Consider the following 18,532-nt stretch of genomic DNA (forward strand, 5'->3'; position numbering starts at 1 on the left):
AAGTTCTGTATACATTTAATTCCCCAGAGAAATGATTCACTCAACAAACATTTATTGAAACCTATTACTTGTTACGCACAGGGCTCAGTACTTTGCAGAAAACTTTCTGGAAGATGTGGTCCCTGCCTGACCTGTTAGTATGAAGCTGTTTGTGTTATTTGCCATAAACCAGGTACAAACTAAAGGCTTAAAGTCCAAGGGGAGAGGCAGAGGCTAGGATTACATCCAGCTGTGTTGGTTAAAGATGCAGTCATGTGAGAAGTGCTGTTTGAGGTACTCTTTGAAAGAGGGATAGGAAGATATTCCAGGCAGATGAGATAACCTGAATAAAGACAGAGGGGGAAAACTGGGATGTGTGTTTGGGGAGTTGAGTGCTAAGTCAGCCTGCCTGAAGCATAGAGGTTATGTTGGCAGAGTAGCCTCAAAAGTCAGTGAGGAGTTTAAACTTTATTTTGTAGCTCTGAGGAATCTGACATTTTTAAGGTAATGAAATCCTCAGCCCATGCACGCTGAATTGGTAGAACAAAAGAGACTGGCAAGAAAACTGTTTACATATTGGAAGTATGAAATAATAAGACTTTAAATTAGATGGTGGAAGTGAGAAGGGAAAGCCAGTAATGGAGTTGAGATCTTAAGCTGGGGTTGACATTATATTCCATCCTACTGCTATTGTGCTAACCTTAATATCCAATCTCATTGAATTTTAAGTGAAGGTCTGCCTCACTTGCTTTGGTTTCACGTTAGATGCTGTCTTGTTTACACTGTATCTTTTGTGCCTAGCACATATAGCACATATTGGGAGTTTTAAACTTATTTGTTGAATGAAACATGAGCTTGAATCACTTTGAGAGAGGGAGAATAAATATGGACTCCTCTGGAAGGTGCCCAGTCATCTCTCCATCTGCATCTGTGCTTCCACCCCCAGTTCAGTTTTTACTTAAACATGAATAAAAATTGTATACACTCATGTGCTGACTTTCCTCACTCAACCACATTATAACATAGATTTGATGACCTACAGATTGCTGATTTTTGTGAATTTAATTCTTTCCCTTAGCATCATAGAAATATTCTTTGGCCAGACACCACTGGATGCTCTCCAAATGATGCATTTTGAGTGCTTTTACCCTATATGTGGGTTTTTAAAAGGTTGCTGAGTGGCCATTGTTAAATATTATTTTAATGTAATTAGTGTGATAATCTAGTAATATTGAAGCATTATTTTTTGCCTTAAAATGTTTGAAATTTAATTTTACAGCAGATGGCTAGCTTGCAAATCCAGGTACTCTTGGAAGCATGATTAGTGAATAAGGTCATTCTGAGTCAAGTATACAGTCATAATCTGCAAAAAAGGGTTTTGTGTAAGAGGTGACTGCTTAGTCTAATAAAAATAGATTTCAAGTTTAATTGATAACTATTGCTCTGATGTACAGTGATATTTTCAAAGTCCAAAGAGTTTGATCATAGAAATGCAAAGAAAAATTCTCATAGAGAGAACCCATGCATTGACATTTTTAAATAAACTTAACTAGAGTCCTCAATAACTAGAACTTAGTCCAAACAATCTGCTTTTAAAAGAAATGAGAAAATAAGCAATGGGAAAGTAATTTCAAGATTTTTTTAAAAAAGGATCTCTAGGCTTATTAGCTATATCTTGGAGTTTGTACAGGCAACTCAATCTCTTATACCTTTTTCATCTTCATCTCCATTTCTGCGTAGTGATTTCTGTTTTTCAGAACAGATGACCCTGAGGCCTTGGGTGCAGTTCTCAGTAATCAAGATATGATTCAGGATTGGGCAACTGACCCTACTTTCAGACACAGGAAAGGTACCTGGAATACTAAAACTAAATCAAGACTCACTTTTCCTGAATTCTCAAGACCTCACATGACATTTATTCCATCTTTGAAGTATTAGTGAGAAAACATATTTAATCATATTTCATTTGTTTCTCCCCCAGATTTCCTATTCTCCCCCTAGAGAAACATAAGAAAACATGACATTACTTCTGAGTCGGAGATTGTAGAGAAAAGTGAAAGTAAAAAGAAGGAAGGAAGGAAGGAAAGATAGAAGGAAGAAGGAAGGAACTTGGAAACACCTATTGAGAAAGGCTTTTCATTCTGAAATACTTCAGCCCCAACAATAATGTATTTGAAACAAAACCAGAATGAAGGTGTAATGAATAAAATATCACCCAATGAAAAGAGGGTGATAGAGTAAGGCTCCTCAGCGAGAGAATTATTTATATCATTGTGTCACACATTTTACACTATAAACTCGTCTTTCTTTGAAACAAAACTGAAGAACTAAGATTAATTATGGCTCAGAGAACTATTATTCTCCCCAATTAAGCTTGCTCTTCCTCCTTCTCAATAGCACCACTAAATGTGAACCCCTAGTCATCTTTGATTTCTACCCTATGGTTTTTCTTTGATTTCTATCCCAGTATGTCAAGTGCTAGAGCCCCTTCCAGCAACATTCTTCATGCCTCTGCAATTGCAGGAGAGATAAGATATGTAAACTCCTTGTGGGCAGGTTCCCTGTCCTATTCTTTGTGTCTTCCACAGTATCAGCAGGCTTTTTACAGAGAGGTGCATATTAACCAGTATGCTTTCTTTTATCAAGCAGTAAGAACAATGCAATTCAATAAATATCTTACTTATTATAGTTGCCAGAAAGCCCATAGCTACATTTATGTAGCTAAACAATTCAGCTTAGTCTAGATTTTTGGTATTTTTTATATATTTGTTCCTATCATCCCTTCACCATTATATCACTCTTACTCTTCAGGCTTATGATAATGATCGTATTGGAAATGTGTTTTTCTGGAAGAATGTAGTTGCATAACTAGTGAAAGAGTAAGGGAGCAAAAGAAGGGGCTAATTCTGTTTCTAAATTTCTTATTTACAGCTTATTAAGCTATCTGAGTGTTTTTCATTTAGATGTGTTAATGTATTGCAGGCATTCCAGTAATGCAAACTGGGGGCCTCAGCTTTAATAAGCTTCCAGTGATACTAAGAAGTAAACTAAGTGCTACTGAGAGTACTCTTGGTACATAATAAGCAAAAGAGTAGCAAATACTTGGAACTCCTTAGACAGTGTTTATTTTCTTTACAATGAAAAGGAGAAAGTGTTATATGAGATATACTGTTACTTTACTGTATCACTGCAGGGTACAACTGATAAACTATGTATTCAGTGCTTGCTTTGAGGTTTGGGAATCTATCTATACTTCAGTTTCTGTTTGTCCATGCTGAAATGCCATGATCAGCATCAGGTTGTTTGCTTAGTTAATGTGAAAAGTATTTCCCTTGATTTAGCTTCTCTTTTTCTAGATATTTTTTGGAGTGAGGAGAAGCGATAATGGTTACAACTGAGTGAGGTTTCTGCAGTGAGTAAAGGTATTAATTTATTGGAAAGCTAATTACTACAGAATCCTTTATCTGCTTAAATTTGGGTACATAGCAAACATTTAGAAAAACACTCTAGGGAGGTTTGTAGAGCAAATGTAAGCAACATGTCATACAGAGCTCTTATGTATTTAACTTTATAACAAATACCACTACTTTGTAAATAGAAAATGAATGTTTCTGAGTAGTAGAGTAGAATTTTGAAAAGCCCAGTCCTTTTTTTTTTTTTTTTTTTTGGCATAACTTGGACTGGCTTTCTTTTATATGACTGCTAACATCATTACTGAGGTCAGAGGTGTGGAATTAAGATACCAAAATCCCTTCCATAAGCTCCTTTAGAAACTGAATTATCAGTAACATGGAAAAAATACTTAGTGAACACCTAAATCCATTGTTGGATTAAGACAGTATTCCCATAGAGCAGAGGTTCTGAAAAGAGTTGTTTGCAGTATAGCAGCACCAGTTCCACCTGGGAACTTATTAGAAATGCGAATTCTCAGGTCCTATTCCAGACCTACTGAATCAGAAACTCTGGGAGCGGGTCTGAGAGTCTGTTTTAAGAAACCCTCCTGATGATTCTGATGAGCACTAAAGTTTGAGAACCATAAGTGTAGAGAAAACTGTTACAATACAGGAGAGTATCAACTCCGAATGATATTTCTCAGTTTCCCAATTCTCAGCATTCTGTATAGTTCCCTCAATGCTTCTTCCTTTTTTCCACTTTTTTCCAAATGGCTACATTTTTGGGTAATTGTATATGTTCAGATCTGGTGGAAAGAAAATGGTGTCTGTTATGGAAGACTTGTATATCTTTGAGAAGCTTATTATATTTCTCTCCCAAAGAGCACCACAATGCTTATTAGCTTATAAGGCTTTATTAGACATAAGGTTCTGAGACATACAGCACAAAAGACAGCAGTTTAATTCTGATTAATCCAACATTTCTTAAAATTCTTTGACCATAGAACTGTATTTTTGTGGAGCATGTAGAAACTTCTCATGGAACATTACATCACAGGTAGTTGGGCAAGAATAATATCAGTGCCTAAATATATGAAACCAAATAATAATGATAATTACTTGTCTATTATAATGCTTTGGAAAGATTAGTGACTTTTTGAATACCCCAAAAGCTCTATTGTAGGTGTTGCTAGCTGTTGCAAGTGGACTTTCAAAATTTTATATGCAGCAAGTGTGGGGACATAAAAGGGCATATACAAATATATGCCTGTGTATATTATGTGTAATATATTTATTAGTCCTTTTCAATAGAAATATATATGTATGTATGGGTATATATATATATATATATATATCACTTATTCACATGTTTCACATTTATATGAGTCAATTTTGGCTTCTAGGAGGTTGGCCTATTATAAAATAAGAAAAATGAAAAGTAGCTCAAACTTATAGCAGTTTTATGATAAGATTCAATTTTAATATTTCACCAATTTATATACAGAAATGCAAAATCCTTTTGCGATAATTAATTACTTGTTAGTATTTTAAGCACCATTAACATCTTCTCTTATAGTCTGTTATTTGTTTTGCTTAATCTTCCTAACTTAACAGGAAAAAATGACATGTGATTTCTTTTTATCAGTTTAATGTAACATATTAAAATATAACAGCAGTTGTGGCCAAGTAAAAAATTTTTAAAGTACCAACCAAAAAGTGTGATGCTCCAAACTTTTTCATAAAATAGGAATTGCTTTAAATGTTTATTCATTATGACTCTAAAGTGAATTTTTATTATGGGAAATTTTAAAATAAGAAGCTTGTGATGGTAGAAATGTATCTCTTGATTAGATAAACTGGTCTCCTAAGTAAGCACTGGCTTATTGCCAGTTGAAAAGGGAGTAATAATTCTTTTATCTTTTCAGTTATTTGCAAGGATAAGATTAAAGCCTGAATCGGCTTCTTTATCCTCTGCTCTTTCACCTACCATACCACCGAGCTGTGGGAGCAGCAACTGTTTAACAATATCCAGTTCTAAGAAGCAAAGTGTCCTTGGCTCTTTAACATTGTATATAAATTCCTTTTCTAGGCACATGATAATTTATGTTACAATATCAAGAATTACTCATATAATAATGCATTACTTTTGTGGATAGGTAAAGCATATGGTAAAACATAGTTTGTAATAGCATTTTTTATACTTAATTCACAGTAACAACATTAGTTCTATTATAAAGAACTAATAAAGAGGAATAAATATAATATATTTTTTTTACATTTTGTACTGATTTTACTTTCAAAACATACTAAATTTCACTTTTTATTTTTATTAATTCAAAGTACCTATGAGGTATGTAGGGGCAGAAACTATTCTTAGAAAAACTGATTGAAAGAATTGGAAAATAATATAGCCATGATCTAAAAGTAATTAGAGTCCAGGGTACTTAAATCCCAGTCTAGCACTTTTTCTAATAAAATACTGCATTCATATCAAAATTTACATTTATTCCTGCTTTGTCTAGGAATAAATGTATGAGATAACTGAAAGTATAAATATGAGCAAATATCTATAACACTTTTTTTTAAAAGCTATGGAAAAACCTAAGTGATAAGTTACATTGAATAGAATTGATGTGTTTATATTATTGAAATGTTTACCTAATGTATCCACATACTGATTTGTATTTGAAGTCTTTAGTACTACTTACTTAACCAAAAATAAATTGGCAGTATAGAAAAAAATGAACATAACTCTTGTTCATAACCTACAGTTGAAGCACTGAAAAAATCAAACCCTAGTTCCCTGGCCCACAGATCATCACCCTACTTTGCACCATCTCAAAGTACAGAGGGTGCCAAAAAAAGGTATACACATTTTAAGAAGGGAAAACTGTGTTAAAATTGTAATACTCAATATATACCGATAACAAAAGATGAATACAAGTCACGTTTCCCTTCTGCAATGACAAGAGGTGCTCAAAGTGGTTACCATCAGCGTCCAGACACTTCTGATTATGGCAAACTACTGCTTTAGCAACATTGACCAAAGAGTCCACTTGTATACAATTTTTGGCACCCACGGTATATATATTCTGTGGTCATTTAAATAAAAACCCCACTAAAACTAAGATTTGGTTGTGTAGTCTTTTATTAGGTGGTATGTGAAGCATACATGGATTCTCATTGCCTGTGCTCTTAGTGGAATGAAATGCTGCAGAAGAACAATTCGTACTACTTTGTGATAAGGTTGTTCTTTTGTCCTTGTTCAGAGATTTTCTCTGCTTTGTGATAGTGTTGAAACTACGAAACTTAGACACTTGTGGTCCAAGTAAACCTGCTTCTAAATGGCACTACTGCATTTTTAAAAGATTCTTCTTTTAGCATGGTAATAATAGTCACAAAATGCACACAAACAGCTCTTTCACTGAACCCCACTTCCATTCGTTCTGTGTCTATCAGGTTTTGCTGGACTGTTCTTTTGTCAGGTCGTGGTTGTTTGTGTTTAAGCTCTCAACCCAACTCTTGATAACATGACACTGCTTCACCCAAACCAACTGGCAAAATTCTATTGTGCAAACTTTTAGTAAAAAGCTGAGCTAGGAGAGGACAGGTTCGCACTAATTGTTCTGCTTCGGTAAGGATGAAAGACTTAATGCATATAAAGCACTTTGAACAGTGCCCAGTACATGGTAAATACACAATAAAGTTAGCTGTGATTATTCAGGTGGACGTGCTGTAAAAAAAAAAAAAAAAAAAAAAAAAAAAAAAAAAAAAAAAAAAGTTGGACATTCAGTTACCTTGCCTTATTCATTTTCAAGTCACTCAAGTCCCTAGATACTTAACAAAACATCTCACTCTCCATAAATTTATTTTAAATATTAGGTTGGTGCAAAAGTAATTGCGGTTTAAAAGGTTAAAAATAATTGCAAAAACTGCAATTACTTTTGCACCAACCTAATAGTTTCTGGACATACCAAACAGCTAGTTGATGTGTAATCTCTGTTATAATATTAGAGGGAAAAGTAGCCCAGACTGTAGAAATATTTGAACTAGCTCATTCCTCAGTTTAGCACACATCAAAGTGTTGGGAGACAATAGTGTACTGGTTAGGAGTGTGAGCTCCTAGGCCCAGAGCACCTTGGTTCCAAGCCCAGCTCTGCTACATTAGTTCAGTCATCTTCAGGTGTTTCTTCACTTCTCTGTGTCTCACTTCCTCAGTAAAACCCTGACCTCCTAGGGTTGTTTATTGTGAAGATTAAATGAGGTAATGCAAATAAAGCACTTTGAACAGTGTCTAGCACATGATAAATACATAATAAAGTCAGCTGTCATTATTCAGGTGGATGTGCTGTGAAAAAAATGCAAACCATATCACAGTGTTCTATAAATCCTTTAAAGGAGTTTTGTCATCTTGATCACTTTCAAAGTATTAATGCAAAATATAATTTTACAGTATCTAAATGAACTTCGACAATTGTCACATACCAAGTAACATAAGCTAAAACTGTATATACAATTATTCTCCAGCAAACTCATAAATGGTCTGAATTATTTTGCTTCTAATGGGTCATTCGACCTTATGTACTAGAGTTTTGTACGCAAAGTCAATGTAAAACTTGAAACAAAATAAAACCAATTAAATGCTCTGGTTATCTTTAGTAGAAAAATAAGTGTAAAAGATTAGCACACTGATGTTTTACACTACCTGGTTTATTTCACTGTATCACTTTATAAAGTATTTTTTTCTAGAATGGAATTTTATTTACCTTATATAAGAGACACATAAATTGGACTCATTTTTTTCAGAAAGACATGTTTTCTCAATTTTCTAATTTTCATGGAAGGCACAACGAAGCTAGAGTAGATTTGTTTTATTTTATTTTTCCCTCACTAAACTACGGAGTCCACTAGTTAAAAGATATTGGTTAGACTATAACCATGACCCTAGAAACTTTTTTGTGATTAATATAGAGGGTATATGTTTTTAAAGACCACTACATCCTTACAAGTGTACTATTTTCCCAATAACTCTTGTTCCAGCTGTTGAAACTGACTTGAGGAGGTCAATGAACAGATTTTTAAATTACTAATTAACTTTTTCTGTTCTTTGCTTTGCTTTATTTTTCCCTTGTTTTAGATTTGGAGATAGCCATTCTTTGGCAGAGGTCATATTTCAAATTCTTCTCTGTAAGGATATGAGACATTTATGGTTGAGGGATTGATTTGTTTTAAAACATAAAACCTCCACTTATCATTTTATCTTCTTTAAACTAACCCCATTTCTAGTTACATTGTTTGTGGATGGCCTTGTTTAGTTCTTTAAATACCAGGAACAGTTTCAAAATCATCAAATATTAACTTCTCACTGAAAGCAGGTGAGCTTAACAAGGTTACTATATTTACTAAGTTAGACTGAGAAAGGATCGTTTAAAAACATAGTTTTAAAAAAAGTAATCTCAGCAGTTTTATCTAGAACTTTGTCAATTCTGTTCACATCTCTGAATTACATTTTGGATGAAACTTAATATACTCTGTAGATATTCAGGCCAAGCAGAATAGATCTTTATTTTTAAAAGAGAAAGAATTTGTATCAATAAATTGCTATTTTTAAATGGCTGCAGAACAATACACAGTAAGTTGGCCTAATTTTAAGATGACTCCGTTGGCAAAAATACGCCACTTTATTTAAATACGCAATGCATTTTGAGTTCAGAGTTTTGGGGAGGTGATTTTTCTGATAGTTTAAAATGCCTACAGTTTGAATAACAAGTTGGCACAAAGGTTTCACTAAGACCTTTGGTGATAAAAAAAAATATATTATCATTAACAAAACGTACACATAGTCTGTGCCTCAAAGTATTTTAACAACAGTCCATGTCACCAAGTAAAACTTTCTGCTTGGAAATTGCATATTTGATGTTAATTTGATAGACAGGTAGAATTGTGAGGAAAATACTTACTTAAAAATGGATGCATTTGGCTCTGTTTGGGGTTTGAAATATGATTTCACACTTAAGAATTTAGCAAGACCCTGTAAACAACCATTTTGACATCATGCTTTTAATTTTCTTTATCTGAAAGAAGACTTATGTTTAGCAAAAGAGGGATAGATTTTCATCTTTGTGCCTCTAATTTCAAAATGCAGAGGTAAATCAATAACTATATCTGCCCTTTATATAACCTCTGGGTGGAGGGGTATGTGGCTGGCTATAGTGTTGTAACTATTTAATTTATTCTTAGCAGCATACTGAGCCGTACAAGGATAAAGTGTTTAACTCTGAAAAATAATCAGTGCCTTTCTCACCTTACACTTTCCTTATAAGTTTGCAAGATATTTGTCTAAATTTAATTCTTCTTTGTAAATTTCTTTTTACTTAGGGACAGGAAATTTAATTTTGCCAAGTGGAAACCCCAAGGTTTAAGTTGAGTGCAGAGCTAAGACCCTTAGGAATTGAAGGGATTGCCAAATACATTCTTATTTCCCAAGTTTTAGTGCAGTTAAAACTCACTTGAGACCCTTAAGTCATGGAAAACCTAAGGTAACTGGCATGGGTTCAAGGGACAGAAGTCACAGTGTAGGAAATCCAATTAGACAGAGAAGACCTGAAGTTGTAACTTCAGAAGTTATCTGACTGAAACATTCAAACAAAAGAAGAAAAGCCCCAGCAGCGATTTGGAAATATAGGACAGAACTTACAGCTTTGGCAAGGGGTGTTGGGAAGATGATTGTGGAATCTTTATAGCAATCATAGGAAAAATCACCATGTTGTTACCTTTTGGGAAATCAAGTAAGCAGATTCTCGAATAACATTGTTTTGTTACTATAAAACTGATATGGAGAAAAATGGATTCCCACCAGGGGCCATTGTGTGTGCTTTCTCCAAATCCTCTGGTTTCCTCCCACATCGCAAAGATGTGCATGTGAGATGAAGTGGCGTATCTGAATTGTCCCAGTCTGAGTGAGTATGGGTGTGAGAGGCCATGGGATGGAAGGGCATCCTGTCCAGGGTGGGTCCTCCCTTTTTCCCTGAGCTTCAGGGCTAGACTCTGGCCACCCACGACCCTGAACTGGGATCAGCAGGTTGGAAAATAATTCACTTACTTGTTTTGATTCATCTTTCTTATATGTATTTATAGCTCACATTTATTTCAGTGTTTCATATTAGAAGTGTTTGGGTCTTTATTAAGTTTGGTGATGTTTTTGTGACCAGAAATATCCTATGGTAACTTAACTCTTGCTTATATCAATTAGCCTACAGTAAAATTGGTTTCGTCATAGTCGTTTCATTTAAAGTCTCAGTTTCCAAGAACCTATTGATGACGTTAAGTGAGGACTTACTCTATAAGCAAAAATGTTAAATGTCATTTTAATGGAAGATCCAGTTTTTTGGAGTTCACTATATTTTTCTATTTAGGAGAGAAAAAGTATGAAAGAAAACTAACTTGACTTACAAAATGCCACAGGGCTAGGTTTGAGCTTTGGTAGGAGGAAGTTGAATTAGATCAGTATTTTCATGAGGATACTCTAATGAGATATGTTAAAAGGTGTTTTTTTGTGTGTTTTTTTTTTAAAGTAAAGAAGGATGGCTTCTGTGATTAAACTATGTTGGGAAATGCTGAGTTGACAAAAGTAAGCAGTTTTCTTTACTGCAGGATGTATAAGAGAACCTTTACTACGCTCTGGTGTGTTGTCAGTCTCCAAAAAAGGAATATAGTTTGCCATTTCTTACAAACATTGAACCAGGAAACTCAGTGTTTAAAGCTTCTTGGGAATGGTGGTCTGCAGTACACACTCTGGCAAATGATGGACTAATTGATCTCTAAGAGCCTCTCCAGCTTTACTACTTAATATTTCTATGACATGTTGTCTGTAAACATATAAACTTCCCCAGTGCAATACAATTTCATTCTTTCTGACTGCTAATTCTGCATCTTTGTTAATTCCAATAAATGAGTCTGCCTTCTTAATGAATAAAAAATAAATTCAGGACTGTGTCTAGAAACTGATTCCTAAAGATTCATAATTGCCACTTTTGTGATATACATATTCTGTAATGTGGGGTTTTTATGGATTGCCATTTTTCCTGAATATATATTTTGTTCATTAGAATTAACTATGCCCCTCTACTTCTCCCTCTCTTAACATGCATAATCAAAGGTTGACTGAAAAAGAAATCTATGCAAATAATGGCTATTCATGCCATTTTCTGTTTTGAATACGTAGCTGCATAGATCTTACGTGTGCATGTAGAAACATAATGCTTAAGCAGTTATTTTCCTGGGCTTCAATGGACAGCTTTTGCTTGAATTTAAGCATTCCACAGAGCTAAAGAAAACTGCCCTCCTGACCCCCCTACACACATATAAAAAAAAGTTAAAAACATGAAACCCTCATCTTCCTGTAATAATTCATGTGTTCAAAAACTACATAAATTTAGAGTCAGGAGTTAGGCGTGGTGGTCACTCATCATGCCCCTCTTCATCCTAACCTGAAGGAGGAGCTCTGGCAGGCACCAAAGTCATTTGAATATGCAGTTGCTCCACTGTGGGTGGGAAAGCAGCGTGGCTGACAGAGTAGGGAGCCGTGTGAAGCTTTTGGTGGGAGGAGCCATGCAATAAAAAACTGCTTTCCCCAACAGTCAACTTCCTTAAATTCCTTGTAGCTGGTCAGGTAAGCTGGGACTGACAGTGCTTTTTGCTTTGCTTTGGGCAATTGAAGGCCAAATAGAACCTGGGCTGATTCCATGGAGAGGGCTGCTTACAACTTTCAGGTAAAGGAGGAAAATGGGTTTCGGAGAATTTGACTTTGTTTAGTTCAACTCACCAGGGTAAAAAAAATAAATAGGGAGAGGGTTGACAGATAATGTATATTGTACTGAGCATACTTATACTAAAAAGTTTTTTGTTGTTTATCTGAAATTCAAATTTGATTGGGAGTCCTATATTTTCATTTGATAAATCTGGCAACCGTAGATAGGATTCTAGGCAGAAGCCCTAGCTGGGAAGAAAAGGTGCAAGCAACTGGTGTCCACTTTGTCCTTGTTCTAAATCTCTGTGGTAGGTGACTGGATGGGGTGTCCAGAAAAGGGAGGTGAGGGAACTCTAAGAGCAGGAGATTTGACTGACTGTGGGCTGAAAGAGATACCCCTTTTGTGTTGTTTCACAACAAACTATAGGTAGTAGTAAGTAGCTTTTTGAAGTTGCATGATTTTATGTGTATTTTATTTCTTGGAGTAACAAATTGAATGTCATGATTTTTTTCTTAACTTTTTTCCTGTATTTTAATGATATTTTATGTCCGCAGCCATCAACTACTTTAAAGACAGCTTCCACGAATACTTAGCATCAGAAATGCCTTCTGACTTTTGGTAACTTGGTACCAGTGTGCGTCAGTTGTCTCTGGGTTTTAGTTTGATTCTGGTTGGCTGTTTTGTAACAAAGAGTGCATTCTTGAGGATCTTATTACCAAACAGATATTCAGTTAATATTTTTCTAAAACGATTAAAGGTATTTGATTATATCGGGGGAAATTGGGAAGAGGGTGGAAAGCATTTTGGGGTATTGGTGAGGCAGGCTTGGTTTCACTGTGAACGGCAACTATGATTTTTTTGTTATTCGCTCTTCAAAAAATTTCAAGCTCGTGATTATTTGAAAATAAATGTTTAATGTAAATGCAGTTGAATGTGCGTCTTAAAGTATAGGGGAACATTTTTCTTATAAGAAAGAAGTCAGCATATGCAATAGAGATCCACAAGAAGGCCCCACCCTGTGTGATTATCCTCAAGCCAGGTATTCCACCTTTGTCCAAGTAGCCCCTGGGAATTTTACTTGCAGCTTGTTCAGAGAAATGCAGGGTGGGAGTGGAGTAGTTTGAGAAGGCATTTTATGGTAAGCCAACCCTGGAAATGTAGTGCTCTCCTTGGGCAGGCCCAGGTGCTCTTTAAATATGAATCTAATGCAGGTTCCTTTATTCAGCTCTGTGGGGCCCTATATCCTGGGGGTTCTTGTGACCACAGACCCCTGGAATTAGACCAGAGTTAGTATCTGTGTGCCTCATGGATTCTTGACACTTCTGGTTCAGTTATACTGAACTACCAGAATTTTTCAGCCATGATGGTATCATACACTTTTTATCATAGCGAATAAAAAAGTTATGAACTAGCTATTTTCTGGACCTGAATAGAATAACGGTTCATTTGGAACAGACAACCAGGAACAGCCTCAATCATGTGTTGTTTATTATTCTCTTCTTGGAGGAAGAAAAAAGAACTTACGAAAGGAAATAGCAAGAGAGGACTTAGGCTTCTAAGGCAGACTTAGTTGTTAGGCCATACAAGATTATTCTCACAAAGGTTATTCATTCATTTAGCCAACTTTTATGGAGTGGCCACTATTAACCAGGCACAGAAACATTCCTGGAGATTCAAAGATGAGGAAGATATAGTCCTGCTTTTAGATAAGCTCAAAGTCTAATGGGGAGATAGGCATGCAAACAATTTATCACAGTGTACACAGTGATAAGTGCTACCATAAAACGGAGTACAAGGTGCAGCTGGAGGCACAAAAGAGGGAGAGATAAATGGGAGTGGGGGTGGGGAGATGGGCTCAGGAAAATTTTTACAGAGGAAGAGTTATTTGAACTGAAAATCCATATTGGGTAGTGAGAATCTGAAAACTTGGCTTCTGTCCTTACTGAGCTGCTTGTTAATTAGGACAATTCACCTCACCTCTTTGGCCTTCACTTTCTCTCTAAGATAAAGTTGCACGAGATGTTCCTTAAAATCTGTTTCAGTGCACAAGTTGTTCCTTAAAATCTGTTTCAGCCCTAAATGTTAGATTCTGGTAATCAAGTTATCTTAGTGGGCTATTTCAGAACAGTGGTGTGATTGTTGAGCCTCTTCCTCCCTTCGTCTTTTGGAGGGCACAATTTGAAAGCTTTCTTGAGACAGATAGGCAAGAAAATTATTCCGCCCTCCTCCCAGCCTCTTATCTATTGGAACTTGGTGTCTGGTTTGCTCCAGTCATTGCCCTGTATATGTGTATATGGAATGTCAAGAAAGCAGAGTTCAACAGCATAAAGAAATGAGATGCAGTGCTGACTACAGTGGTGGGGGATGTACTTGGCTGGCCTTCTCCATGGGGTCTGTGGGGTCTAGCTTCATTAATTTTGCCTTCAACATATTCAGGAAATGGTTTATTACAGACCTTTTTTAAAAAAAAAAAAGTCTGCATCCCAAACTCAAATTGAAACTTGTATGCAAAATTTTAAAGATGCTCTTCATGCATATACTTATATTGATATTCATAGATGGTACAATATTGGAGGAGAAAATAATGCAGATATATCTATTTTTATAAAGACAGAATTCAAAGAGGATGAAAGTGGGAAATTTGCCATTAGTATGCTGACATCTGGCTAATTAATACTGTTTATGTTTCTGTACCTCACTTTTAGCTCTTTCAGATTGTTCTTAGCCTTAAATAGGTCTGTGATGGTTGTAGGAACCAGGCAACCTAGTACATATGATTTGTAATTCTAAAATTGCTATTATTTCTTCTGAGAGGCCATGTCTATGCATGTAAGTATGTTTTAGTGGAGCAGTATAATCAACCTATTCCATTTTCATTTAACACATGATCAGTAAAATGGAATAACAATTTTTTTCATAGAACAAATCGTCTCTTTGTTGCCTTTATTTAACATTTAACTTTTAACTCTTTTAAGTCTAGCAGAGCAATGAGATGCCTTTGAAAAGGTAATCCAGTTATCATTGTATTTGAGAGGAGTTTTTTCCCATAATTCCAAATGTATTTGAAGAAGCAAGTCATTTTGCAAACAGCTGTTTCTGTTAAGATACAATGATTGACAAAGGGTAATTTTCAACTTCCTAGGGTCCTTTTCTTATTCTGATGGATAGTAGAACTTTCTCTCATAAACATAAAAAAAAGTATATTTCACAGGGTTTTTCTATGACCAAGTGCATGGAAAATCTTGCATCTGACAGACTCTCACTTTCATGGCTCCCAAGATTTAGGTGAGATTTGAATCTCTACAATGCTATTTTACTCTCTCAGTCAAAGGCTTTGTACTCATTTGTGAAAAGCCTGAAGGTAGGAAAAAGGAAGTGGATTGAATTTTGGAGGTTTTATAAATGCTCTGTTTTTTCTTTGTCATCAACTTTTTGATGTAGATGTATTTTAGAAATTTAATTGACCATTTTCTCCCCCTGCTGCTTTTTGAGTGCATTTTCAAAAAGAGTAGGTGGGAAAGGGGAGCTGGGAGATTCATAGGTATAGTAGCAGTTATTTCGGCAGAGAATCACTTTCCTATTTAATCACTTTGTTATTTTCTTAACTCAGTTACAAAGCAAAAGGCCAAAGGAAATGGAAAACGAGTGAAACTGAGGCAAGCATAAGTGAGTCTGTGCTCTAATGTCTTCAATGTGTTTTTTAATTTTGTGTGTATATGTAGGGGAGGGAGAAAGAGATTTATATGGCTTGACTAGTCTTTGCTACTGTTTTTAGGATATAGCCAGCTCTGCCAGTGGATGGCGACTGTCCTAAGTACATTTGTAGAATCGTTTATGACATGGTCTAATGCTTTGCACTGAACACATGGCCAGTCTAAACCTGTGGGTCTAAAAGGAGGGCTTGCAACACCATTGACTTGGCTTAGGAAAGCTGAGGGATGATTATTTTTTTCAGACCAAGATCCCTTCTGCGCTGTGTGATACCCAGTGTGACAGGGTATCTTGTGGCCCATTCAGGGTGCTTAGCTAGCCTAAGGAAAACATAGGAATCTTTATAATTCATAGTCATCGATTTTCCAAAGGTCAAAAACAATAGGTGATTACATATTGTACTGGGTAGTCCCTTCCCTGCCTCCAGCCCATCCCATCCATACATGCTTACCAAAGTCTTAATCCCCTACCAGGACTAAAAGCAAATGTTAGCTAGTGTCAAAAAGAGTCTGCCCCCACTCCAAATTCCAATTAAGGTATTTTGGTGTATAATTAAGTTTGGGCCTCTTGAAGAATGAATACTATACAGAAGAGATTTATTATTACCAAAGGTTGTGCATATAAATATATTATCCTGAGTTCTAAAGTCGTTTTGAAAAAGACTTAAGGGGCTTGGTTTTCTTTTGAAACATTGTGTTCCGCAGATAAAATTGATATTAAATTATTTGGTCTTCTCATCTGTTATTTGGATAGAAAAATGCAGATATTTTTGTCTTTATAAGCAGCAGTCTCTGGTAACGTAGTATTGCTATGTATCTGCATTGTTATAGAATTAAATTATCGGTTCTGTCATTGAAAAGAGAATGCTTTATAAATCAAGTAAAATCTCATAAATAAGATGGACAAGTTTTTTCTTTAATCTTATGCTGCCTCATATTCCATACTTTAGTTTTAAAGCCCAACTTGATGTAATTTTTAAAGTGTAATTCTTTTTTCCTATTTCTGTATACTGTTTTGCTTTGTAAGAAAATGTCTTTAGTTTCCCAGGAAAAACTTAAGAAAAGTTATTATATGTAAAGGACAATTAGTATATAAAAGCACAAAGGCAGGTAGTAATTCTTTATCGGTAGATTAGCAGGAAATGTGCCAAATACCCCATTTTCTCTCTTCTTTCATTCCTCTCCACCTCTGATTGCATTTAATGTAAATGATGTTAAAACTCTAAATTGTAACAAATAGTAAAACCCTAATGTATTCCTCTTCTTCTTAAAAAAAAACCTGATCTATTGTTTGGAATTTCTGAATGTAAGAAAAGTCTTCATTATACAACTTTTTTTGGAGAGGGGTTACAAATGGTGTTCTGTATAAATGTCTGCGGTTGTGTTTGCCACTTGTTTAGGAAAGCTATCAAGGTGGGTTTTTAATCCTAAGGCAATCCTGCTGAGCAGGTGCCTAATTTCTTTTTTCATTGCTGCTATGTAACTGTCTCAAAGTATGGGAAGTGGAGCAAGGGTCCTAAATGTGAGTAAGGAGGAAGAAGAAGAATAGTCTAAGGAGAAGAAAGGGCAGGAGTAAGTTATTTAGACCTGGTTAGGGGGCAGGATTTCCAAATGCCACTGCAGTTAGTGATAAAAAGGACAGAAATTCAGAGGAGGGGTCAGAGGTAGAGATAGAGATTTAAGAACTGAGCAATTGCTGTGATAGATGAAATTTTGCAAGAATTTCATTTCTCCAGGGAAAAGAGATTAGAGAGGAGAGCAGAGGCTTTAGGACTGAACTTTGGGGAAATCTTTAATGTTAGGGTGTGGGAGGAGGAAGAGAAATGCTAAAGTTAAAACTAGCATGTTTGGCTGTGGAAGCCACCAGTGTCACTGCTTCCCAGGGCTGTTAATTCTGAGCCAGATAACCTCAGTTATGCTGGGTGAGGGTGGAGAATCTAAGGACTAAAATCCTTGTTATTATCTTTGCCTTGGTGCAGGTTGTTGTAAGTATAAAAAGAAGCTTATGTTTTTCTCTTAGAAGGCCTATTAATGGGGGAAAAGAATCTCCATTATTGTGATTTTTCATACATATAAGAATTTTCTTACAGCCCTTATGTGTGCTAAAATTATGTAGCTATTCTTAGGCTACTTTTATGAATTCAGAAAGATTGGATTAATACCATTCTCAACTCTTACTACCAATAAATTCTTCCTTTTCCAGGATTTGCAAAGAAATGTAAAGGTACATTGAAGCTAAGATATTAGTTGACTTTATAAATCATTTAATTTGATTAAAAATAAGTTGATCAATAGGAGAAACAAAAGGTTAAACCTGACAGAAAGCAATAGCTGAACCTTAATTTCTCAAGCTGCGTTTTAAGTTTTACCCAGCTTCTTACCAGGGGAGGTAAAATACTAGAGCCACTTCATCCAAGTGATCTAATATTTCAAAGAGCAGTTGGCATGCATCTGATTTTGCATTATGTGTAGCTCTATAAAATTTTGAAGGAGACACCTTTATTCTCAATGAAATTGTAGGAATGCTTTAATAACAAGATAACTAAATGTGGAGAAGGGATTTTGTAAACCATTTAGAAATCATAAATAAGGAAAATTCATAGCATGTGTTGAAAACATGTGATAAACGAATTCATTTTCTTCTGGAAATTCAGGTGGCCTAGCAACTTGTGCTCTTGGGTCAACAAAAAAAAATTGCCGT

General features: G+C 35.4%; 1 protein-coding gene across 9 annotated transcripts in view; it reads left to right on the forward strand.

The window, feature by feature from the left end:
- MBNL3 (muscleblind like splicing regulator 3) overlaps positions 1-18,532 on the forward strand; it is a 78,721-nt gene that overhangs the window by 20,280 nt on the left and 39,909 nt on the right. For 2 of the 9 annotated variants that reach the window (XM_033106446.1, XM_033106455.1), the window contains exon 1: positions 12,030-12,142. The exons of 5 other annotated variants lie outside the window; for them this stretch is intronic. In XM_033106446.1, the coding sequence (XP_032962337.1) occupies positions 12,116-12,142 (27 nt within the window). In that variant the 5' untranslated portion in view covers positions 12,030-12,115. Of the gene's footprint in view, positions 1-12,010; positions 12,143-15,762; positions 15,788-18,532 lie in introns of those variants that run through there. 2 more of the 9 variants (XM_033106481.1, XM_033106472.1) reach the window with 2 other exon arrangements.

Source organism: Rhinolophus ferrumequinum, chromosome X, assembly GCF_004115265.2.
Source record: "Rhinolophus ferrumequinum isolate MPI-CBG mRhiFer1 chromosome X, mRhiFer1_v1.p, whole genome shotgun sequence".
NCBI lineage: Eukaryota > Metazoa > Chordata > Mammalia > Chiroptera > Rhinolophidae > Rhinolophus > Rhinolophus ferrumequinum.